This window comes from Lissotriton helveticus, chromosome 4_1 (genome assembly GCF_964261635.1).
Source record: "Lissotriton helveticus chromosome 4_1, aLisHel1.1, whole genome shotgun sequence".
Lineage (NCBI taxonomy): Eukaryota > Metazoa > Chordata > Amphibia > Caudata > Salamandridae > Lissotriton > Lissotriton helveticus.
In genome coordinates, this window is record NC_136063.1 from 1,506,135,882 (window position 1) to 1,506,153,277 (window position 17,396).

Sequence of the window (17,396 nt, forward strand, 5' to 3'; positions counted from 1 at the left end):
ATAGGAGCAAACATACAATCTGGTAATACAGGTCTCCCATCAAGGTAAACAATAACACCATGCTCAGCCCTTCTCCGACATCCTATTTTATCCCACTCTTCCTTTTCCTTGATTTCTGCCTCATTTTGCAAATCTCTCACTTCTTCCCATGTTTTCAATCTTTCAAGCAACATAAGTTGGCAGCTGTTTCCATGTGCATCAATTTTCTTATTTATTGCCATCTTATGTTTGGCACAATGCTGGGCTAGTTGGTCAGCAAATTACCTGCTGTCACTCTGTCATTTCCAGATTGGTGAGCAGCACACTTGACCACAGCCACTTCATTTGGTAATTGAATTGATTCCAGCAAGTCCTTTACATAATGTCCGTTCTTAATAGGTGTACCCGAAGAAGTCAGAAACTCCCTTTGCATCCAGAGTTGGCCAAAGTCATGCACAACCCCGAAACCATACTGACTGTCGGTGTACATGGTTACTTTCAAATTTTTCCCAAATTTTCAGGCTTTTGTCAATGCAACTAATTCGGCTACTTGTGCAGACTTGACTCCAGGTAAATAGGATGCTTTCACTAGACCTCACAAAGTACACACAGCATAAGCAGCACTTAATCCTCCTTCCTCATGGGTCATGCATGAGCCATCCACGAAAAGTTACAATGGCTCTTCTTTTATGTCTGGTCGGGCCTTAGTACTGTATTCTGTGAGGTCGATGCAATCATGCTCGACTTCCCCTTTCACTTCTGCGAAATGTGAATCAGGTAACAGTGTAGCGGGATTTAAGACAGTGCATCTAGCAATGGTCACATTTCCTGCACCTAGAAGAATTCGCTTATACTTAGTCAGTCGGCTAGGAGTCAAATACTGAGTATGTGTTCTGGTAAACAGAATCACCACTGAGTGTGGGACATACACAGTAACAGGGTGTCCCATAACAATGGATTCACTTTGCTCAAGAGTCATGCAAGTGGCAGCCACTGCCTTCAGATATCCTGGCAATGCAGATGCCACTGGATCTAGTGTGGATGAAAAATATGCCACAGGACATCTCATTAAACCCTGCGTTTGGGTCAGAACAGACAATGCACAATTGTCACGTGCATCACAGAATAATGCAAGCTCCTTTGAATAGTCAGGCATTCCTAGTGTCGGAGCAGAGCAGAGACAGTCTTGCAGCTTCAAGAAGGCAGTCATGCTTTCATCATCCCACTCTACTGGGTCTTTTGCTCTTTTCGTTGTCATCTGTATCAGAGGTTTAGCTAGGACTGCGAATTCCACAATCCACTGTCTGCAGTAACCTACAACTCCAAGAAAAATTCTGATTTCTTTCTGTGTCTGAGGTAGATTCATCTTTCTGATTATTTTGATTCTTTCAGAGGTAACTCTTCTGACACTTCTTTCTATCTGGTGCCCAAGATACTTTACCAATGTAGTGCAGAATTGCAACTTCTCAGGTGACACTTTATGCCCTCCTTCTGCCAAATGATTCAGCAATGCAATGGTATCAACAACACAGACATTTCGAGTCTTAGACGCCACCAACAGGTCGTCTCTATGTTGCACCAGGACAGACTGTCTGGGCAGGACCAATGATCGATGGACTTTCTGTGTACCCCTGAGTTCCAAACGTAGACATGGTCGTCGAATTTGAAAGAAAAAAGAAATTTGCTATCTGGATGTATTGGTATGGAAAAAAATGCATGGTACAAATCAATTACCGTGAACCATCCGGCTCCCCACGGTATCTGATACAGAATCACGACAGGATTTGGCACAACTGGACAACATGGGACAACAATTTTGTTAAACTTGCGGAGGTCTTGTACGACCTTATATTTCCCACTCGGTTTCTTTATGCCAATTATAGGTGAATTACATGGACTGCTCATTATTTCCTGTAAAATGCCTTTTCAACCAAACGCTTTATTTCTGCTGCAACACCTGCTTTTATTTATGGGTTCATTTTGTATTGTCGAGTATTTGGATAAACTGCACCTTCTTTTACGGACACTTTTACTGGGTCAACATTTGGTACAAAAGGAGGTGGTGATGGACGGGGCATTTGAATCAATCAAACACTCACACCCAGTCAAAAGGTCTGTGTTTAATCCATCACCGTTCTTTAGCCCACTCTGCCACCCCAGTTCAGACATGGCTATATGCAAATCAGTCTGACCCTGTGCCTCATGGGAACAGTCCAGCCCGAACTGCCAAGCCATGTCCTCCCTGGACCGGAAACAAGCTTCCGAGGACCGGTTTCTTGCATTCCAGCCGTCTTCAGCCCGGCTTGCTTGAATCCAGTGGCAAAGTGAGCAAGGGACTCACGTCTGAGCATACCCTGCCACACTTATGGCGGCCAAAAGCAGTACAAAAGCGGATGGTGATGGACGGGGCATTTGAATCAATCAAACACTCACACCCAGTCAAAAGATCTGGGTTTAATCCATCACCGTTCTTTAGCCCACTCTGCCACCCCAGTTCAGACATGGCTATATGCAAATCAGTCTGACCCTGTGCCTCATGGGAACAGTCCAGCCCGAACCGCCAAGCCATGTCTTCCCTGGACCGGAAACAAGCTTCCGAGGACCGGTTTCTGGCATTCCAGCCGTCTTCAGCCCGGCTTGCTTGAATCCAGTGGCAAAGTGAGCAAGGGACTCACGTCTGAGCATACCCTGCCACACTTATGGCGGCCAAAAGCGGTACAAAAGGGGGTGAAACCGATCCTCGGAAGCTTGTTTCCGGTCCAGGGAAGGCATAGCTTGGCAGTTCGGGCTGGACTGTTCCCATGAGGCCCAGGGTCAGACTGATTTGCATATAGCCATGTCTGAACTGGGGTGGCAGAGTGGGCTAAAGAACGGTGATGGAATAAACCCAGATCTTTTGACTGGGTATGAGTGTTTGATTGGTTCAGATGTTCCGTCCATTACCACCCCCTTTTGTACCGCTTTTGGCTGCCATAAGTGTGGCAGGGTATGCTCAGACCTGAGTCCCTTGCTCACTTTGCCACTGGATTCAAGCAAGCCGGGCTCAAGACGGCTCTAATGCCAGAAACCGGTCCTCGGAAGCTTGTTTCCGGTCCAGGGAAGGCATGGCTTGGCAGTTCGGGCTGGACTGTTCCCTTGAGGCACAGGGTCAGACTGATTTGCATATAGCCATGTCTGAACTGGGGTGGCAGAGTGGGCTAAAGAACGGTGATGGATTAAACCCAGATCTTTTGACTAGGTATGAGTGTTTGATTGGTTCAGATGTTCCGTCCATTACCACCCCCTTTTGTACCGCTTTTGGCCGCCATAAGTGTGGCAGGGTATGCTCAGACCTGAGTCCCTTGCTCACTTTGCCACTGGATTCAAGCAAGCCGGGCTCAAGACGGCTCTAATGCCAGAAACCGGTCCTCGGAAGCTTGTTTCCGGTCCAGGGAAGGCATGGCTTGGCAGTTCGGGCTGGACTGTTCCCATGAGGCACAGGGTCAGACTGATTTGCATATAACCATGTCTGAACTGGGGTGGCAGAGTGGGCTAAAGAACGGTGATGGAATAAACCCAGATCTTTTGACTGGGTATGAGTGTTTGATTGGTTCAGATGCTCCGTCCATTACCACCCCCTTTTGTAACGCTTTTGCCCGCCATAAGTGTGGCAGGGTATGCTCAGACGTGAGTCCCTTGCTCACTCTTCCACTGGATTCAAGCAAGCCGGGCTGAAGACGGCTGTAATGCCAGAAACCGGTCCTCGGAAGCTTGTTTCCGGTCCAGGGAAGGCATGGCTTGGCAGTTCGGGCTGGACTGTTCCCTTGAGGCACAGGGTCAGACTGATTTGCATATAGCCATGTCTGAACTGGGGTGGCAGAGTGGGCTAAAGAACGGTGATGGATTAAACCCAGATCTTTTGACTGGGTATGAGTGTTTGATTGGTTCAGATGCTCCGTCCATTACCACCCCCTTTTGTACTACTGGGTCAACATTTGCCATTAATCCTACATCTTTCCCAGTGAAATCCCACACTTCAGGTTTCACCGTATGCTGTAATTCCTTTGGGTGATCTTGCACTAGCATCTTTTTATTTTCAGATTCTTGCTTGGCTAACATCAATTTATAAACTCCATCTTCATCTGGGGTTTGAATTTCAACACCACTTGGGGTACAAAAGATTGTGCAATTCATTTTGCACAGTAAGTCTCTACCTAGTAAGTTTACTGGACTGGAGTCGTACACTGCAAACTTGTGCATTTGTTTGAAATTTTTCTATTCTGATTTCCATAGGTTCTGTAACAGGGGTACTAATTTGTTTATTAGAAACGCCCACTACTTGGATCGCTTCTCCCGAGAGGGGTAGGTTTGAAACATCTGCTGTTCTTACAGTAGAATGGGTAGCGCCAGTATCCAACAAAAAGGTAACATTATTTCCCTCAACTTTTCCCTCAATGTATGAACCTGACTGATCTACCGGCAAGGATGCGCCAAGCACGCACTCCTCATCCTCCCCTCTCAGGAATCGTCAGTAACAATCTTCCTCGAAAAATGTGTCACTCAAAAGAAATGGTGATGTCACTGCATCTCTCCTTCCACTTCCCTCCCAATTTGTGGTATCCACTTTGTAATTTGCTTGGCTCCCAGAATCTGGCATAGGTGCAAGTGATAACTAGTTCTGTATTACCTGTTGCCTCCTTGACACCCCATTCTGCGTCTGTGGATGCAAATTATCATTTTGCACATTGTTACTCAATACAGCCTTACACTTGTTCCTCCAATGCCCCATTTTTCTGCACCCATGACAAGAAAACTTTTTCTTGGCTTCCTCTCTGTTCATTCTACCTCTTGATTTACCCCCATTTCCATTTCCATTTCCATCTCCTTTATTCTGATTATTTTTCAATTGGTTTAACTTGAGTTCCTGTTGCTCTGCTAATTTTACTTGTGCCCACATTACTTTTCTTCTAGATTCTATTGTTTATTGTCAATTTCATCCCCACAATATTTAGCATACTTAAGTATTTCATCTACTGGCTTGGCCTGCCAGCAGATATTATGATTTTTAATCATTTGTGAAATTTCTGGCTTTAACCTTGACACAAATCGATAAATAAAATGAGTCAGGTCTTTCGTATCAACACTTTCCAAACCACTCTACTGCTTGAATGCCTGTAAAAGGCGTTCATAATATGCATGCACTGATTCATCTTTATTTTGAGTAGTTCTGTCTATTCTTGACCAATCTGTTTCTTTCGGGGATACTTTCCCTTTCAGAAATGTTATGACTTGATGATACTTTTTCATCACGTCATCTGATGGTGCTCCTGTGTTTGGGTCTGTTGGGTACTCGTCATTAGGCCAATTAACAGTGATCTTACATTCTGTCCATAAATCGGCGGGGACTACAATATCAAAGAACCCATCTAAATCTTTCAACAATACTTTTGAGACTTTCACAAACCTTTCGACTTGCCTGTACCACTATACAGGTTTCTCTCTGAGTTTTGGGAAATCATTTGTAAATGATAAAATATCCTGTCGGGACCATGGGACATGCACATAACCTCCTCCTGATACTTCTCTTATTGGACATAATCTTTCTACCTTTTCTGGTTCTTATAATAAATATTAATTTGTAGTATTTTTCGCTTGGCCTTCCTCCTTTTTCTTTGCCCATCTAGCTTTCCATTTATCTAAATCACCCTACTTTTGCAATAAGGATAGTAGCTCCTTGATTTGCACTTTACGTCCTGACGCATTCTTGTTTTCTAAATCTTTGTCAGAAAATTCAGCTCGGTAAGGTTTCTGTAAAACTTTAGATGCTCCAATATTAATTCCCATTTCAGAAGCCAAACTCATTAACTTTTCATGAAATGTTTTAGTATTTCAAGTGATACTTCGACATAGAAACAACAATTCGTCCTCACTGAAAGTGTTTAACCTGTCCAATCCCACATTTCCAGCAATCATTTCTTCTAATTCAACTCTTAATTTGAAAATATCCAATATCTTTGGCTGTGATTTTAGCTTTTCTATTTCTCGGGACCATCTCTCTATTTCTTCTGGGAATACTACAGTAGCACTTCTTGTACCTGAGGATGTTTCCATCCGTACCTCTCTAGAGCTTCCAGGAGTGTTTTTCCTGATTGAGTCACCCATCGGTTCCCTTATAGGTAAATCCATCAGGGAAATCACTGACTTGCATTCACTTGCTTGATCATCAACTATCAAGGGTTCTTTTCTAGATTGCACTACAGGTGTAGTCAGAACGGGAGGTTTAGGACAGGACGGTTTTTCTCCATATAATGGAACAACGGGACCTATGGTTACCGGAATGGTCAAGGCTTCAGGACTCATATTCAACTGTGAGATTTTCTGAATTAATTCACTTCTCTGTTTATTTATGGCTTCCCGTTCCATCTCCTGTAGCACTTTTCCTAACGAAGTTTCATGCACTACTTGCGGAATCAAAGGTGGTTTTAAGAACAGGGTGCTAGGGTTAACTCTATTTGCTTCTTCATGGTATGGTGGTGGACTTTTCATTAACAAACCCTCCAAATAGTCATCATCTGATTCACCACCAGTCATTACATTTCTTGTTTTCTCTGTGCACTTGCTTCCTGACGGTCCTTCTAAAGTCAGTGCAGGATATAATCCTTCTACTAACATAGACTGTCTCCATTTCTTCATTTGTTTATCTCTTTTCTCTTTAGGAAATCAGGGATAAAATATACTCCAATTTCTGTCGCTTCTGTGTCTATCTCGCTGAAAAGCCTCAATTTCCCATTCTTCTAATGCTTCGTATTGAGTCAATCTAGGTCTGGGATCTAATTCATTCACCCGTGTTCTCAAATTGCACAAAATTCTACCATTAAAGGTACCCTGCTCAGGAAATGCCAAAACCCCATCATCTTTTGTGCAATCTGTCCAGCTCTCTAACAACACACAGGTGTGATAGCCCCTTTCTACCATCACGTATGATGCAGGCGTATTTGGTGGAGGAATAAAAATCCCTTCTCTAGTTTTAATTGTTCTATCCTTCTTAAAGAAATTCTTACATTTCTTAAATAGTGACATTTTCCTCTCCCCTCCGTACATGATATGATGTCTTCCTCTTATGTATTGTTCTTGCGCAAAACCTAAGTACCTCCTATCGGGTCTATTTCCTATAACTGTTGGATCTAAATGCCACATATACTTTGCACAGTTAAATTTAGTAAGCAATTTCACTCAATTGTTTACTAAATGGTTCACCAATATGAGAACCAATCAGTGATTTGAATTCAAATAACTTTCGACCAATGATTGTACAGCTTTTCTCGTGAGACAAGTTCTCACGCTCCTGTCCTCACCCCTCCTTTACAATTACCTCAGCTAAACACCCGCTGTCTTAACCAATACCAGCGTGGCTCTAGGTGGCTTCAGCGCAGCTCCGCAACTGACTCCCTCCTTTGCAAGGTAATACGAGAACTTATTTATTTTCACTTTTAAATGCAATATTCATTAAGTAACAACGTAAAAACATTCGCCAATGTGCCTTAGTGACTAAATTCAAAGGAAAGAATATTTTTTTCTCACTGCGAGTAAATCCCTTCCGCTGACTCTTCATACACTGAGAGTAGATCCCTTCCGCCTACTTTTCATACAAACATTAGAGAACCTATTACTCCCGCAGGCTTACCCTTTCTAGGTGATATAAGGCCAAAGTTTCACCAGCAAACTCCTTTGTTATCATGTATTCACACATTTATACAGAAAATCCCTAATCAGTGCTTCCAGTTTAACTAACTATGCCCTCAGTTCCTTAGGCAAGTGACCTCACTGCAAGGTGGCTTCCATTTACCACCCGCTATTCTGCCCAAGGGGATTCCAGAAACATACATAGAACAATACAAACGGTTCTTGGTTAATACATACAATCAAATACAATCCATACTACATGACTAACTACCTATCTTAACTAAACCCTAAACATCTATCTGCTACCAAAAGAATACAGATAGAGTGCGGGCTGACCTGCTAGAGATTTTACCATACTCGCCTGGGCCCATTAAATCATACACACTTTGAACAAGTAAACCTACGCTAAATCAGGATTTTATTTATCTTTTAAGACCTTTACCTTTGACTTACCAATCCTAGTCACCGGTATCTAGAGTCCTAAGGGATCAAGGGAGTTAGCAAGAAAAGGTGGTAAAGAAACATTTAAATTCATAAAATAACCATGGACTCGGGAAAGATTTTAACACTTTATCTATGTAAATTCTTTAATGTTGGAGTCCATACCAATTCGATTAAAGCGCATTCAATTAGAAAGAATATAATCAAAGCAAGATGATGCAAAAATATTATGAGACTTTCTTTAAGCATTGAACATAGGAAGGGTAAGAAAAGGGAAACAATACAATGACATACCCACATTAATTTTATATTTACATAGAATGGTGTGAAGACGAACCCTGGCCACGGGCTGGGATAAAGAACAGGACTGCTAGTGGTTCAGATGCCAGTAAGACAGCACAGGTGTAGATCAGGACCAGTCATCACCAAATTAGGATGGATTCAGGTTGGAAACAGGTACCCTCAGCTAAGTGCAACGCCAGCGTCACACCCCTCACTATGGCTAACAGGTGGACCCCGATTGGGTGAGCAAATCTTCTACCTCCGGAACCCCGATTGGGTTATCGAATCTCCTTCCCAGAACCCCGATTGGGTTATCGATTCTTCTGACAGAGTGCTCTGCCAACTCCTCTGCTCTTGAATCTTCTGACAGTGTGCTCCGCCAGACCTCTGCTCTTAATCGCCTATTGAGTACGTTGGGTCAGTTACAGGTCCGCTATGCGGACAAGTCGGACAATCTAACTAGCTAAGACTACCTTAGTTATACAATTTTCCAGGACACTGTACCACCTCCCAATGTTGCAAATGTGTGTATTCCCTCAATTTGATTGGTCAAAGGACAAGGAGAGGTCATCACACCATACCAGTTATGAGGTCACTTGATTCATATATTCAAATGAATGTTCCCTCCCATGGTTTTATTTTCCCATGCACTTGTATTCCTCCCAACAATGGATATTTCAATAACAAATACAATGTATACGAAGATTGCTAAGTTGTCTTCCTTTCCGTGGGTCAGTAGTTCATTTTCCCAGGCGCATCACAGGCAAGACTGTCGTTGGCATAGATTTAATGCCATGGCTTGTGGACTCGGGAGAAATCAGTACATGCGCGTTGAGAGTCTCAAGATGGAGTTCAGCAATGACACATCAGGCCCAAATACGAGCTAGTAGCAAAGTCAAAGAGAAACAGTTTTAGAACAAAGAATAAATGAATGCTCTGTATACCACTTATCTCTACTCTATTCCCATTATTTTATTTTAACTACAGCGTTAGGATTCAGGCAGTACGAACAACTTAGTAAAAGTTGCAATGCAAGCGTTAGCATAGAGCAGCCATCTTTAGTTCTAGTGCGCAGAAGCAAAGTGTTCCCACAAAGCTAAGAATACGTCATGTCACGTGAGTGTGACAGACGCATGCGCAGAAAAGTTTCCGCGTTGCGGCAGACACATTAGGACACTAATATGCAGACTATGTGTTGGCCGCAGTTATCTACATGGATGAAATGTCAAAAATGGATTGTGGAGGTGAATTTGAACCATGTTTCTATTTTGAAAAGAGCATCTAGGTTGCTAGTTGTGATGATTTCATCAATGTCAATAGGATGGGTGGCCGAAGAGTGTGCATTCATGATTTTGAGTTGCAATTTTTGTGCTGCACTCTCAATGTGGTTGAATGCTGATTGACTGAGAAGGGGAAGAGAGCATAAGCTTAGAACCTATGAGTGATTCTGTGGCACTTTAGGCAGGTGTGGTCGCATCCTTGATTAACTCCAATGTATGTTTTCTCAAGAAGGAAAGGCACCTTGGGAGTTGGGATTGAACCACTTCTGTTGGCTCCCGTGGACAAGAAGCATGGGCAGTGAAGCTATGAATGCTTCAGTCATGCGTTGCTCATATATGTCATGCCACTACAGCACTGCCTTTGAGATCCATGATGCTGCCTGGGGTCCTGCTACCCTCAAGATGTTGGAGCAAATGGATGAATATGCGGCTAACAGATGACAGGACATGCACGATGGGGACTGCATGGCCTAAAGCTATGCCCAGTCAGAGAGTTGGGTGAATATCATAAAAAAACTGAAATTAATGAAATAGCAAGGGTTAAAGTGTACAAAATGGCGGAGTGTGTCGTCAGCCTCCTTGCCTTAACGACACGGTCCGCCATTTCTGAAACACTGGGCTGCACCATATTTACAAGAATATGGTGCAGCCCTGCTTTTCCCCCTGCGCTGGCACTTCGTTTAACAGCCTAGCACCAATGCAGGCACCCTTGCACCATATCAAGGATGTCTTCATTCAGGGGAAGATTGTTTATGTACAGGAAGGTCCCCCTTCATGCACATAAACAATCTTTAAATGCTGCTTTGTAACTTCTATGTGTGCTGCTTAACGCAGCACACGCAGAAGTTTCAAACTGCCTTTTTTTTTTAAATGATTGTTTATGTGCAGGAATGGGGACCTTCCTGTACATAAACTATCATTGGCCTTTTGCTGTTTTCATGTGTGCTGCACAATGCAGCACACATTAAAACAGCAAAAACGAGGAGAAATTAAATATTTCTCCTCATTGTGCCAGGGTAAGACCAGGTTTTCCCTGGTTTTAATTCCGGCGCTGCCACCTATATTCATCTCCCATTTTAATAGGAGGCAGTGTCAAAATCAATGGGTGTTGTGGTGGAACGCCCACAGCAACACCCACTGCCCTCCCCTTTCACGCTAAGCATAGCGTGAAAGGGGGCCTTATTTACAAGGCAGCGTTAAGCCATGTTAAGTGGTTTAATGCATTCTTGTAAATAAGGCGAAGCCCCATCGCAATAGGGGGACGTGCATATGCCCAATGTTTTAATAACAAAGGAAAAACTGACATTCACCAGATATTCTTTACTGACCTAACTATAACTTACACCTCCACCATACACTGCTTATGACCTCACATACTACATCATTCATGACATGGTTAATAATATCAATGATTACATCACTGATGATCTCATCTAACGGATATAGCTGTTTGCTCTAAGCTTTTCATTCTTGAAGTCATTCAGGAAGGTACACTTAGAACAAATATTCCATTACATCTGTAGTACTAATTTTTATTTTATTTTATAATCTTTATTTCGGCACATTGCGGCCATAAAAGATACATAAAACCAGATTCATTTGAAAGTTAAAATCGAATAAAAAGTTTGCACTATTATGTCCAACATAAGTTATTTCCTTGGGATAAAAGGGAATAGTCCATCTACAATAAATTTTTCTCATAAAAACATTTCCAACAATTACAATAAAAGTTCTATTCAAAGCCAATATACACCCGCAGCTGTACAGTAGAAAACTAGATCTCAATTGCTACATAACTTCTCCTGATGTTCCACATAGCAGCTAAAAATGTACATACAGCAAAAATAATCAGTGGGGATAAATCAGTTTTCAATATTCTGTAAGACTGCAAACATTGCCTAATCCCCAGGTTTCTGCATATGGGAACAATCCACTTTTTCCTGGGCTTCTCATAGGTAGGACAGAAGAAGAGTACATGGATGTCATTCTCTAGCTCTTCAGTACAAGCTGGGCAGTTTTTTGGAGTTGGAGAACGCCGCCTACTAGTAAGGTCTCTAATTGGGAGGGAGTTGTGTCTCCATTGCAGGAACAACTTCCTGAGACCAATGGGGCTAATATTTTCAAGCACTGCTTGCAACTTATAGTAGTCTTTTGATATGATAAATGTGCTGGACATTGTCCCACTTTGGGCATTCCGGAAAGAGGCAATAAGATTGTAATCATAGTACCTATTAACCAGAACTTTTCGTGGTACAGTTCTGCAAGCCTCTTCTGGATTTTTCCACAGTGAAGGATAGCCTAGCCTCTCAAATTCCTGCCTTATATATTTTAGGCAGGGGAGCTTCCAGCCATTTGGGAGTTTCAACAATTCTGTAAGTTCCTGCCTATAGCTCAGGAGTTCTGGGGTTACCCACAAACGCCTCCAAAAAGTAGTACTAATGTAAGTATCCTTTCACAACCAGCAGAAAAAGCAGAACATGAAGCATATCTGTAAAATCACCTCCGTTAAGTAGTTATTATGCTCATGTTTTACAGGTATTGAGATGAGTAAGAAATATAGTGGCTCTGAAGAAACTAATGACAGTGGCATCTTATTAAAACATGAATACCGCACAAAAACAGAGAATGGTTGCTTTTTATCTTAATGATATGTGTCTGTTAAACACCTCATGTGACTTTGAATTTTTAAGTCAACAACTTCATTTCCATATATTAGCCAATTCTAAAGCATGCAGTACCAGTCACTATGGATATCCATCGATAATATGTAAAAATACCTTACATATGTTCCTGAAATGTGCAGAATGGTGTACACCATTTTTTAACAACACTTACAATAATTCTCTGAATGAATCGTCTGTAAGTCTAGAAGAATGCATGTCTCAGAATTTTCACTGAACCTTTGAAAATAAATATCTGCAGTTTATAAATGCCCACTTTTTATAGAAATTGTCTGTAGCACTACATGACAATACTTTATTACCATATACACAGACATCGACAGGGGAATAAGGTATTGTAAAGAGAAGCTTTAGTTTTTCTCACATATTTTAGTGAAAGGCCTTTGAATTAAGGCACAACCTTAGTCAATCGGTGAGTATGTGTGAGATAAATAATAAAATATGTATTAATGCAATGCTCTCATTATAAGCAAAATGCTCTTCAGATCTGCATGTCAGATTTGTACGGAGTTTTCACCATTTTCATGGACATCTCATACTTCACAGGCATAAGGAATGGACATGGAGTCTGCGGAGACCCATAACATGACTTTAGAAGTCCCACAAATGTTAGCATCCTTCCCATCCCATCAGGATGCCAATTTACATTGAAAAATACAAGTACTACCCAACCCAAGATGGGGGAAGAGTACTTCCAGGTCCAGCAGGAAAGAGACAGTATTTAACCTAGCACAACTGAGAGCATCTCAGCTGGCATTTGTGCTTCTTGTTCGGTTTCTTAACTCTGGAAACAGTTTGCACCCAGACTTTCCTTTATATGCACCTTTGTTGTTTTGGTTGCTCCCTTTGGTTACCCCATGATGATATCCTATTTCTCATGCTGTCCTGAAAGTTTTTATAAGTTCTCTTGAAGATACTCACTGCAGGGTAATGTCATTTGCACGGTCTCTATTAATGACGTAATATCATCATTTCAGGTTTCGAGAGACCTTGTTAGCCGCTTGCATCTTGGTGGTCATGTGGACAAATTAGTCAAGACCTACAGTGGCGGGACAAAGAGAAAACTCTCCACTGCCTTAGCTTTGGTTGGCAAGCCTCAAATACTGTTACTGGTAAGAGAAAAATTAAGCTTATGTAATTGCTTCATTTGTAGCATGAATGAGCCTAATTTCAGTATGTTCTAATGCAGTGTTTCCCAAACTCTGATTTTTGATGAGACGGGAAAGTCAGAGCACTAAATAAAGCTGTTTTATTCTTTTAATATGGGGATTGGAATTAACTTTTCTTTCTCTCACTGCAAAGTGAGGGGAGTTTATAAAAGGAATTATGTCACAATGCAGGATGTTGTTTTTTGCACTACTCAACAAAAAAGTAAATGCTTGAAAATGAACTGTATGCATCCAATAGTTAGGAAAACAAAAACAAAGCACTGTTTTTGTAATTCTGAAGTTCCCTGTAAACAGGGATTTTAATAGGCTCAACATGAATCAAGATAACTTGGTGATGCACAAATAATCACAGAAACCTGATTTCCACCCATTATCATTTGTGTGCTATATAGTTTTATCAGTTAAAATGTATGCCTGTGCAAATTTAGTGGAAAATTACAATTGAAAATATGTTTTCTATAAATAGCAGTGTGATACCACACCATGCTTTCGTTACATTGAAACATATTCCACCTCATGTCCGTTAAAGGTAGGTGGGTCGTGAAAGTCTGTTGTTCTAAAAAGTGGGTTGTGATTCTAAAAAATGTAGTAATCACTGTTCTAGTGTATTAATTTTCTCTTATTTGTAGAGTTTACATGTTTTATTAAGGGTACCATTACAAAAGTCAGAACGCAAAACATGATAAAAAAAAACTACATAGACCTCGTGCTAACCGTAATTTCTACAAGCATGATCTCTTGAAGCAGAATGTCTGTGGTGAACCATCAGATGTGATTCTTTAAAACATCACAAAAGCATTGACAGTGCAACATGCACATTAGCAACTATATTCCGACCACGAGTTGAAAGGTCCTAGGCCACCCAATCGATTTAAATCTTAAAAGAGCACTAATAAATATCCTTGAGCACAAGACGAGATTCGGACTAGACCTGGTCATCAGATATAATGCTCAAAATTGGAGGAAATCGAAGGCCCCTAGCATCTTGAATGGGAAAGCCGATTTGATTAGATGGTGTTTAAGAACTCTAACATTATGATGCCAAAAGAGATCTTCAGAAAAATCAGAGCATTTGAGAAAATGAGTAGAATCCCACATTCTGCCGCTATTTTGTTGCGTGGTTTGCACTAGGCATTCTTGAATCGTGCTCGTGTGCTCCGACCCCGGTCCACCGCAGCTGACGCTGATTGAGTGGAGGGTGGACACACACGGCACGACACACACCCCTGGAACGTCAGACGCTAAACATCAGGCGGAAGAGCATGTAAACATCTATGAGACAGACACGCAGCGGACTTCTGTAAGTTCTGCTGGCGCCTATGCTGGATATTTTAACATTTTGCTTTTACCTGTTTTATCATTCTGTCCACATTCTGCTGCTATTTTGTTGCGTGGTTTGCACTAGGCATTCTTGAATTGTGCTCGTGTGCTCCGGCCCAGGTCCACCGCAGGTGACGCTGATTGAGTGGAGGGCGGACACAGACGGCATGACACACCCCTCTGGCACGTTAGACGCTAGATGGCAGATGGAAGAGCATTCAAACATCTATGAGACGGATGCGCAGCGGACTGCTGTAAGATCTGTTGGCGCCGATGCTGGATATTTAAAAAAAATGTTTTTACCTGTTTTATCACTCTGTCCACATTCTGCTGCTATTTTGTTACGTGGTTTACACTAGGCATTCTCGAGTCGTGCTTGTGTGCTCTGACCCCGGTCCACCGCAGCTGACACTGAATGAATGGAGGGTGGACTCACACGGCACAACACACCCGATGGCACGTCAGACGGCAGGCGGAAGAGCATTTAAACATCTATGAGACGGACTCGAAGCGGACGCGCCGCTGGCGTGCTGAAGGAGCGCCTAAGGTCCTGAGCCTAAGGTCCGCGCTCGGACCGGGCTCAGGGCCAGTACCCCTGGTCCTCTCACCCCAGGGATGTTATGCTACTCCAGAGATACACTAATGAAACTTGATCCATTGAGGGGGAAGGCGAGTTGCCCCAGATTCCCGCCTAGTATCCACCCTAAAGATCAAGCAGCCACTTGCACAAAGTGCTTGTCGCCTCTTCCACATATTATGGATCTCACCATTAACCAGCTGCCCAATTGCCTGTCGTTAAATGTCTTCTTCTTAACGCCAGGTATCTGGTCAAGCACAGTCTGGAATGTGCACTCCTCATTGAGGAATATAACATTAAGATGGCATTCATAACAGAGTCCTGGACTGACGATTCCTCTGGCCCTGACATTGTGAAAGCATCCCCCCCAGACTTCCTCTGTTACACCCTTAATAGACCCTTAAAGAAGGGCAGAGGTCTCGCAGTCATTTATCACAATAGTCTAAAGCCCTCCTTCAGCACAGCCTCCAACTTAGCGTGTCAAGCACTGTCAATTAGTGTAGGGATCTCCTACCAGGACACTTTCAAAACCATCCTCATTTACCATCCACCAGTTCCTAGGGGCATATTTCTGGATTCAATCAACACTCTCCTGGAGGAAGGGCTGTGTACCTCCTCTTTTACTATGATAGGGGATTTTAATTTTTATTTGGAGGATCCTCTGGCCCCGGATAACATGAGGTTGAAGGAGATTATAAATGGAGGGGGCCTAGAGCAGATGGTAACCAGTCCTATGCATGTAGCCGGACATACCGTAGATGGAATTTTTCCAAATATTCTAGTCTTTCTATTATTGAGGTATTACCCCTTACTTGGACGGATCCTGCGGTGATTATTTAATAAAAACTGCTCACTCCCAACACAAATCAATACCTAAAGACAAGATAGCCGTACGATCTTGGAAAAGCATAGATAGCCTTGAGCTGGAGAAAATCTGAGATGCAACCGCCCGACTCTCCCAGTGGAGATGTAACATCTTAGCACTGGTTAAACTACACATTCTAAGCAAGCTCGTCTCTCTGTCCCCTGGTTTTCGGAAAATCTACAAAAACATAAAACGTACTGCAGAAGGTTTGATCGGGCATGGTGAAAGGGGTACAATATTATTAAAAAAGAGTCTTATAGAACAAGCCTCGGAAATGATAAAATATTACTTATGGAAACTAAATAATTATACTTTGCGAAGCAGATCAACGAGGCCAAATTTTCATCGAGAAAATTGTTTAAAACTATTACTAAATTGACTAATCCGGATAGACCTATAACACCCAACAGTTCCACCCTTTGTGAATCACTAGCCCTCTTCTATAGAAATAGGGTGGAAGCCATCTATTCCTCCTTTTCGCAACAGCAAAAAGGGGAAGTGTAGGTCATAGTTATGCCAGGGCCAACTGCCACAAATTCTGTACCTTTGTTAGAGGGCTTCACATCGCTCAAGACGCAAGATTTAGTTAATCTCCTAAGCCAGCTCAATCCGGGTCGCCCGTGGACCCGTGTGCAGTCTCAGTGATAAAAAGCGTCCTTAAGGCCATTGCCCCTATCCTTACTCCTTTGCTTGATACCATCTTAAATGCTGGCCAGTTTCCTAGGTCCTGGAAATCAGCATCAATACATCCGCTGATAAAAAAAACAAAACTGGACCCTTTGGATCCTAACAGCTATAGACCTATCTCGCGCCTCCCATTACCGGCTAAAATGATCGAGAGGGCTATGAATGTACGCTATGAATGTACAACTCAGCAAGTTTATTCAGCTCAATAATGTGCTAGATCCCACACAATTCGGTTTTCGTGCTGAACATAGCACAGAGCTTGCCTTGATCAAAGCTACGGAGGAGGAGCGAGAGGTAATGGACCAAGGTGGCACAGCAATTCTGATCATGCTAGATTTGTCAGCAGCCTTTGACACGGTCAACCATGAAGTTATGATGGACCGGTTATTGGCTGCACGGGTGCAGGGTAAAGCCTGGACCTTCCTGAAATCTTTTTTGGCAGACAGAATTCAG

At 42.5% G+C, this 17,396-nt stretch overlaps 1 protein-coding gene across 1 annotated transcript in view; it reads left to right on the forward strand.

The window, feature by feature from the left end:
- The window catches only part of ABCA13 (ATP binding cassette subfamily A member 13), a 2,470,580-nt gene that overhangs the window by 2,227,456 nt on the left and 225,728 nt on the right, over window positions 1-17,396 (forward strand). Inside the window, exon 49 of the mRNA XM_078686273.1 lies at window positions 13,303-13,437. Within this exon, the coding sequence (XP_078542399.1) occupies window positions 13,303-13,437 (135 nt within the window). The remainder of the gene's footprint in view (window positions 1-13,302; window positions 13,438-17,396) is intronic.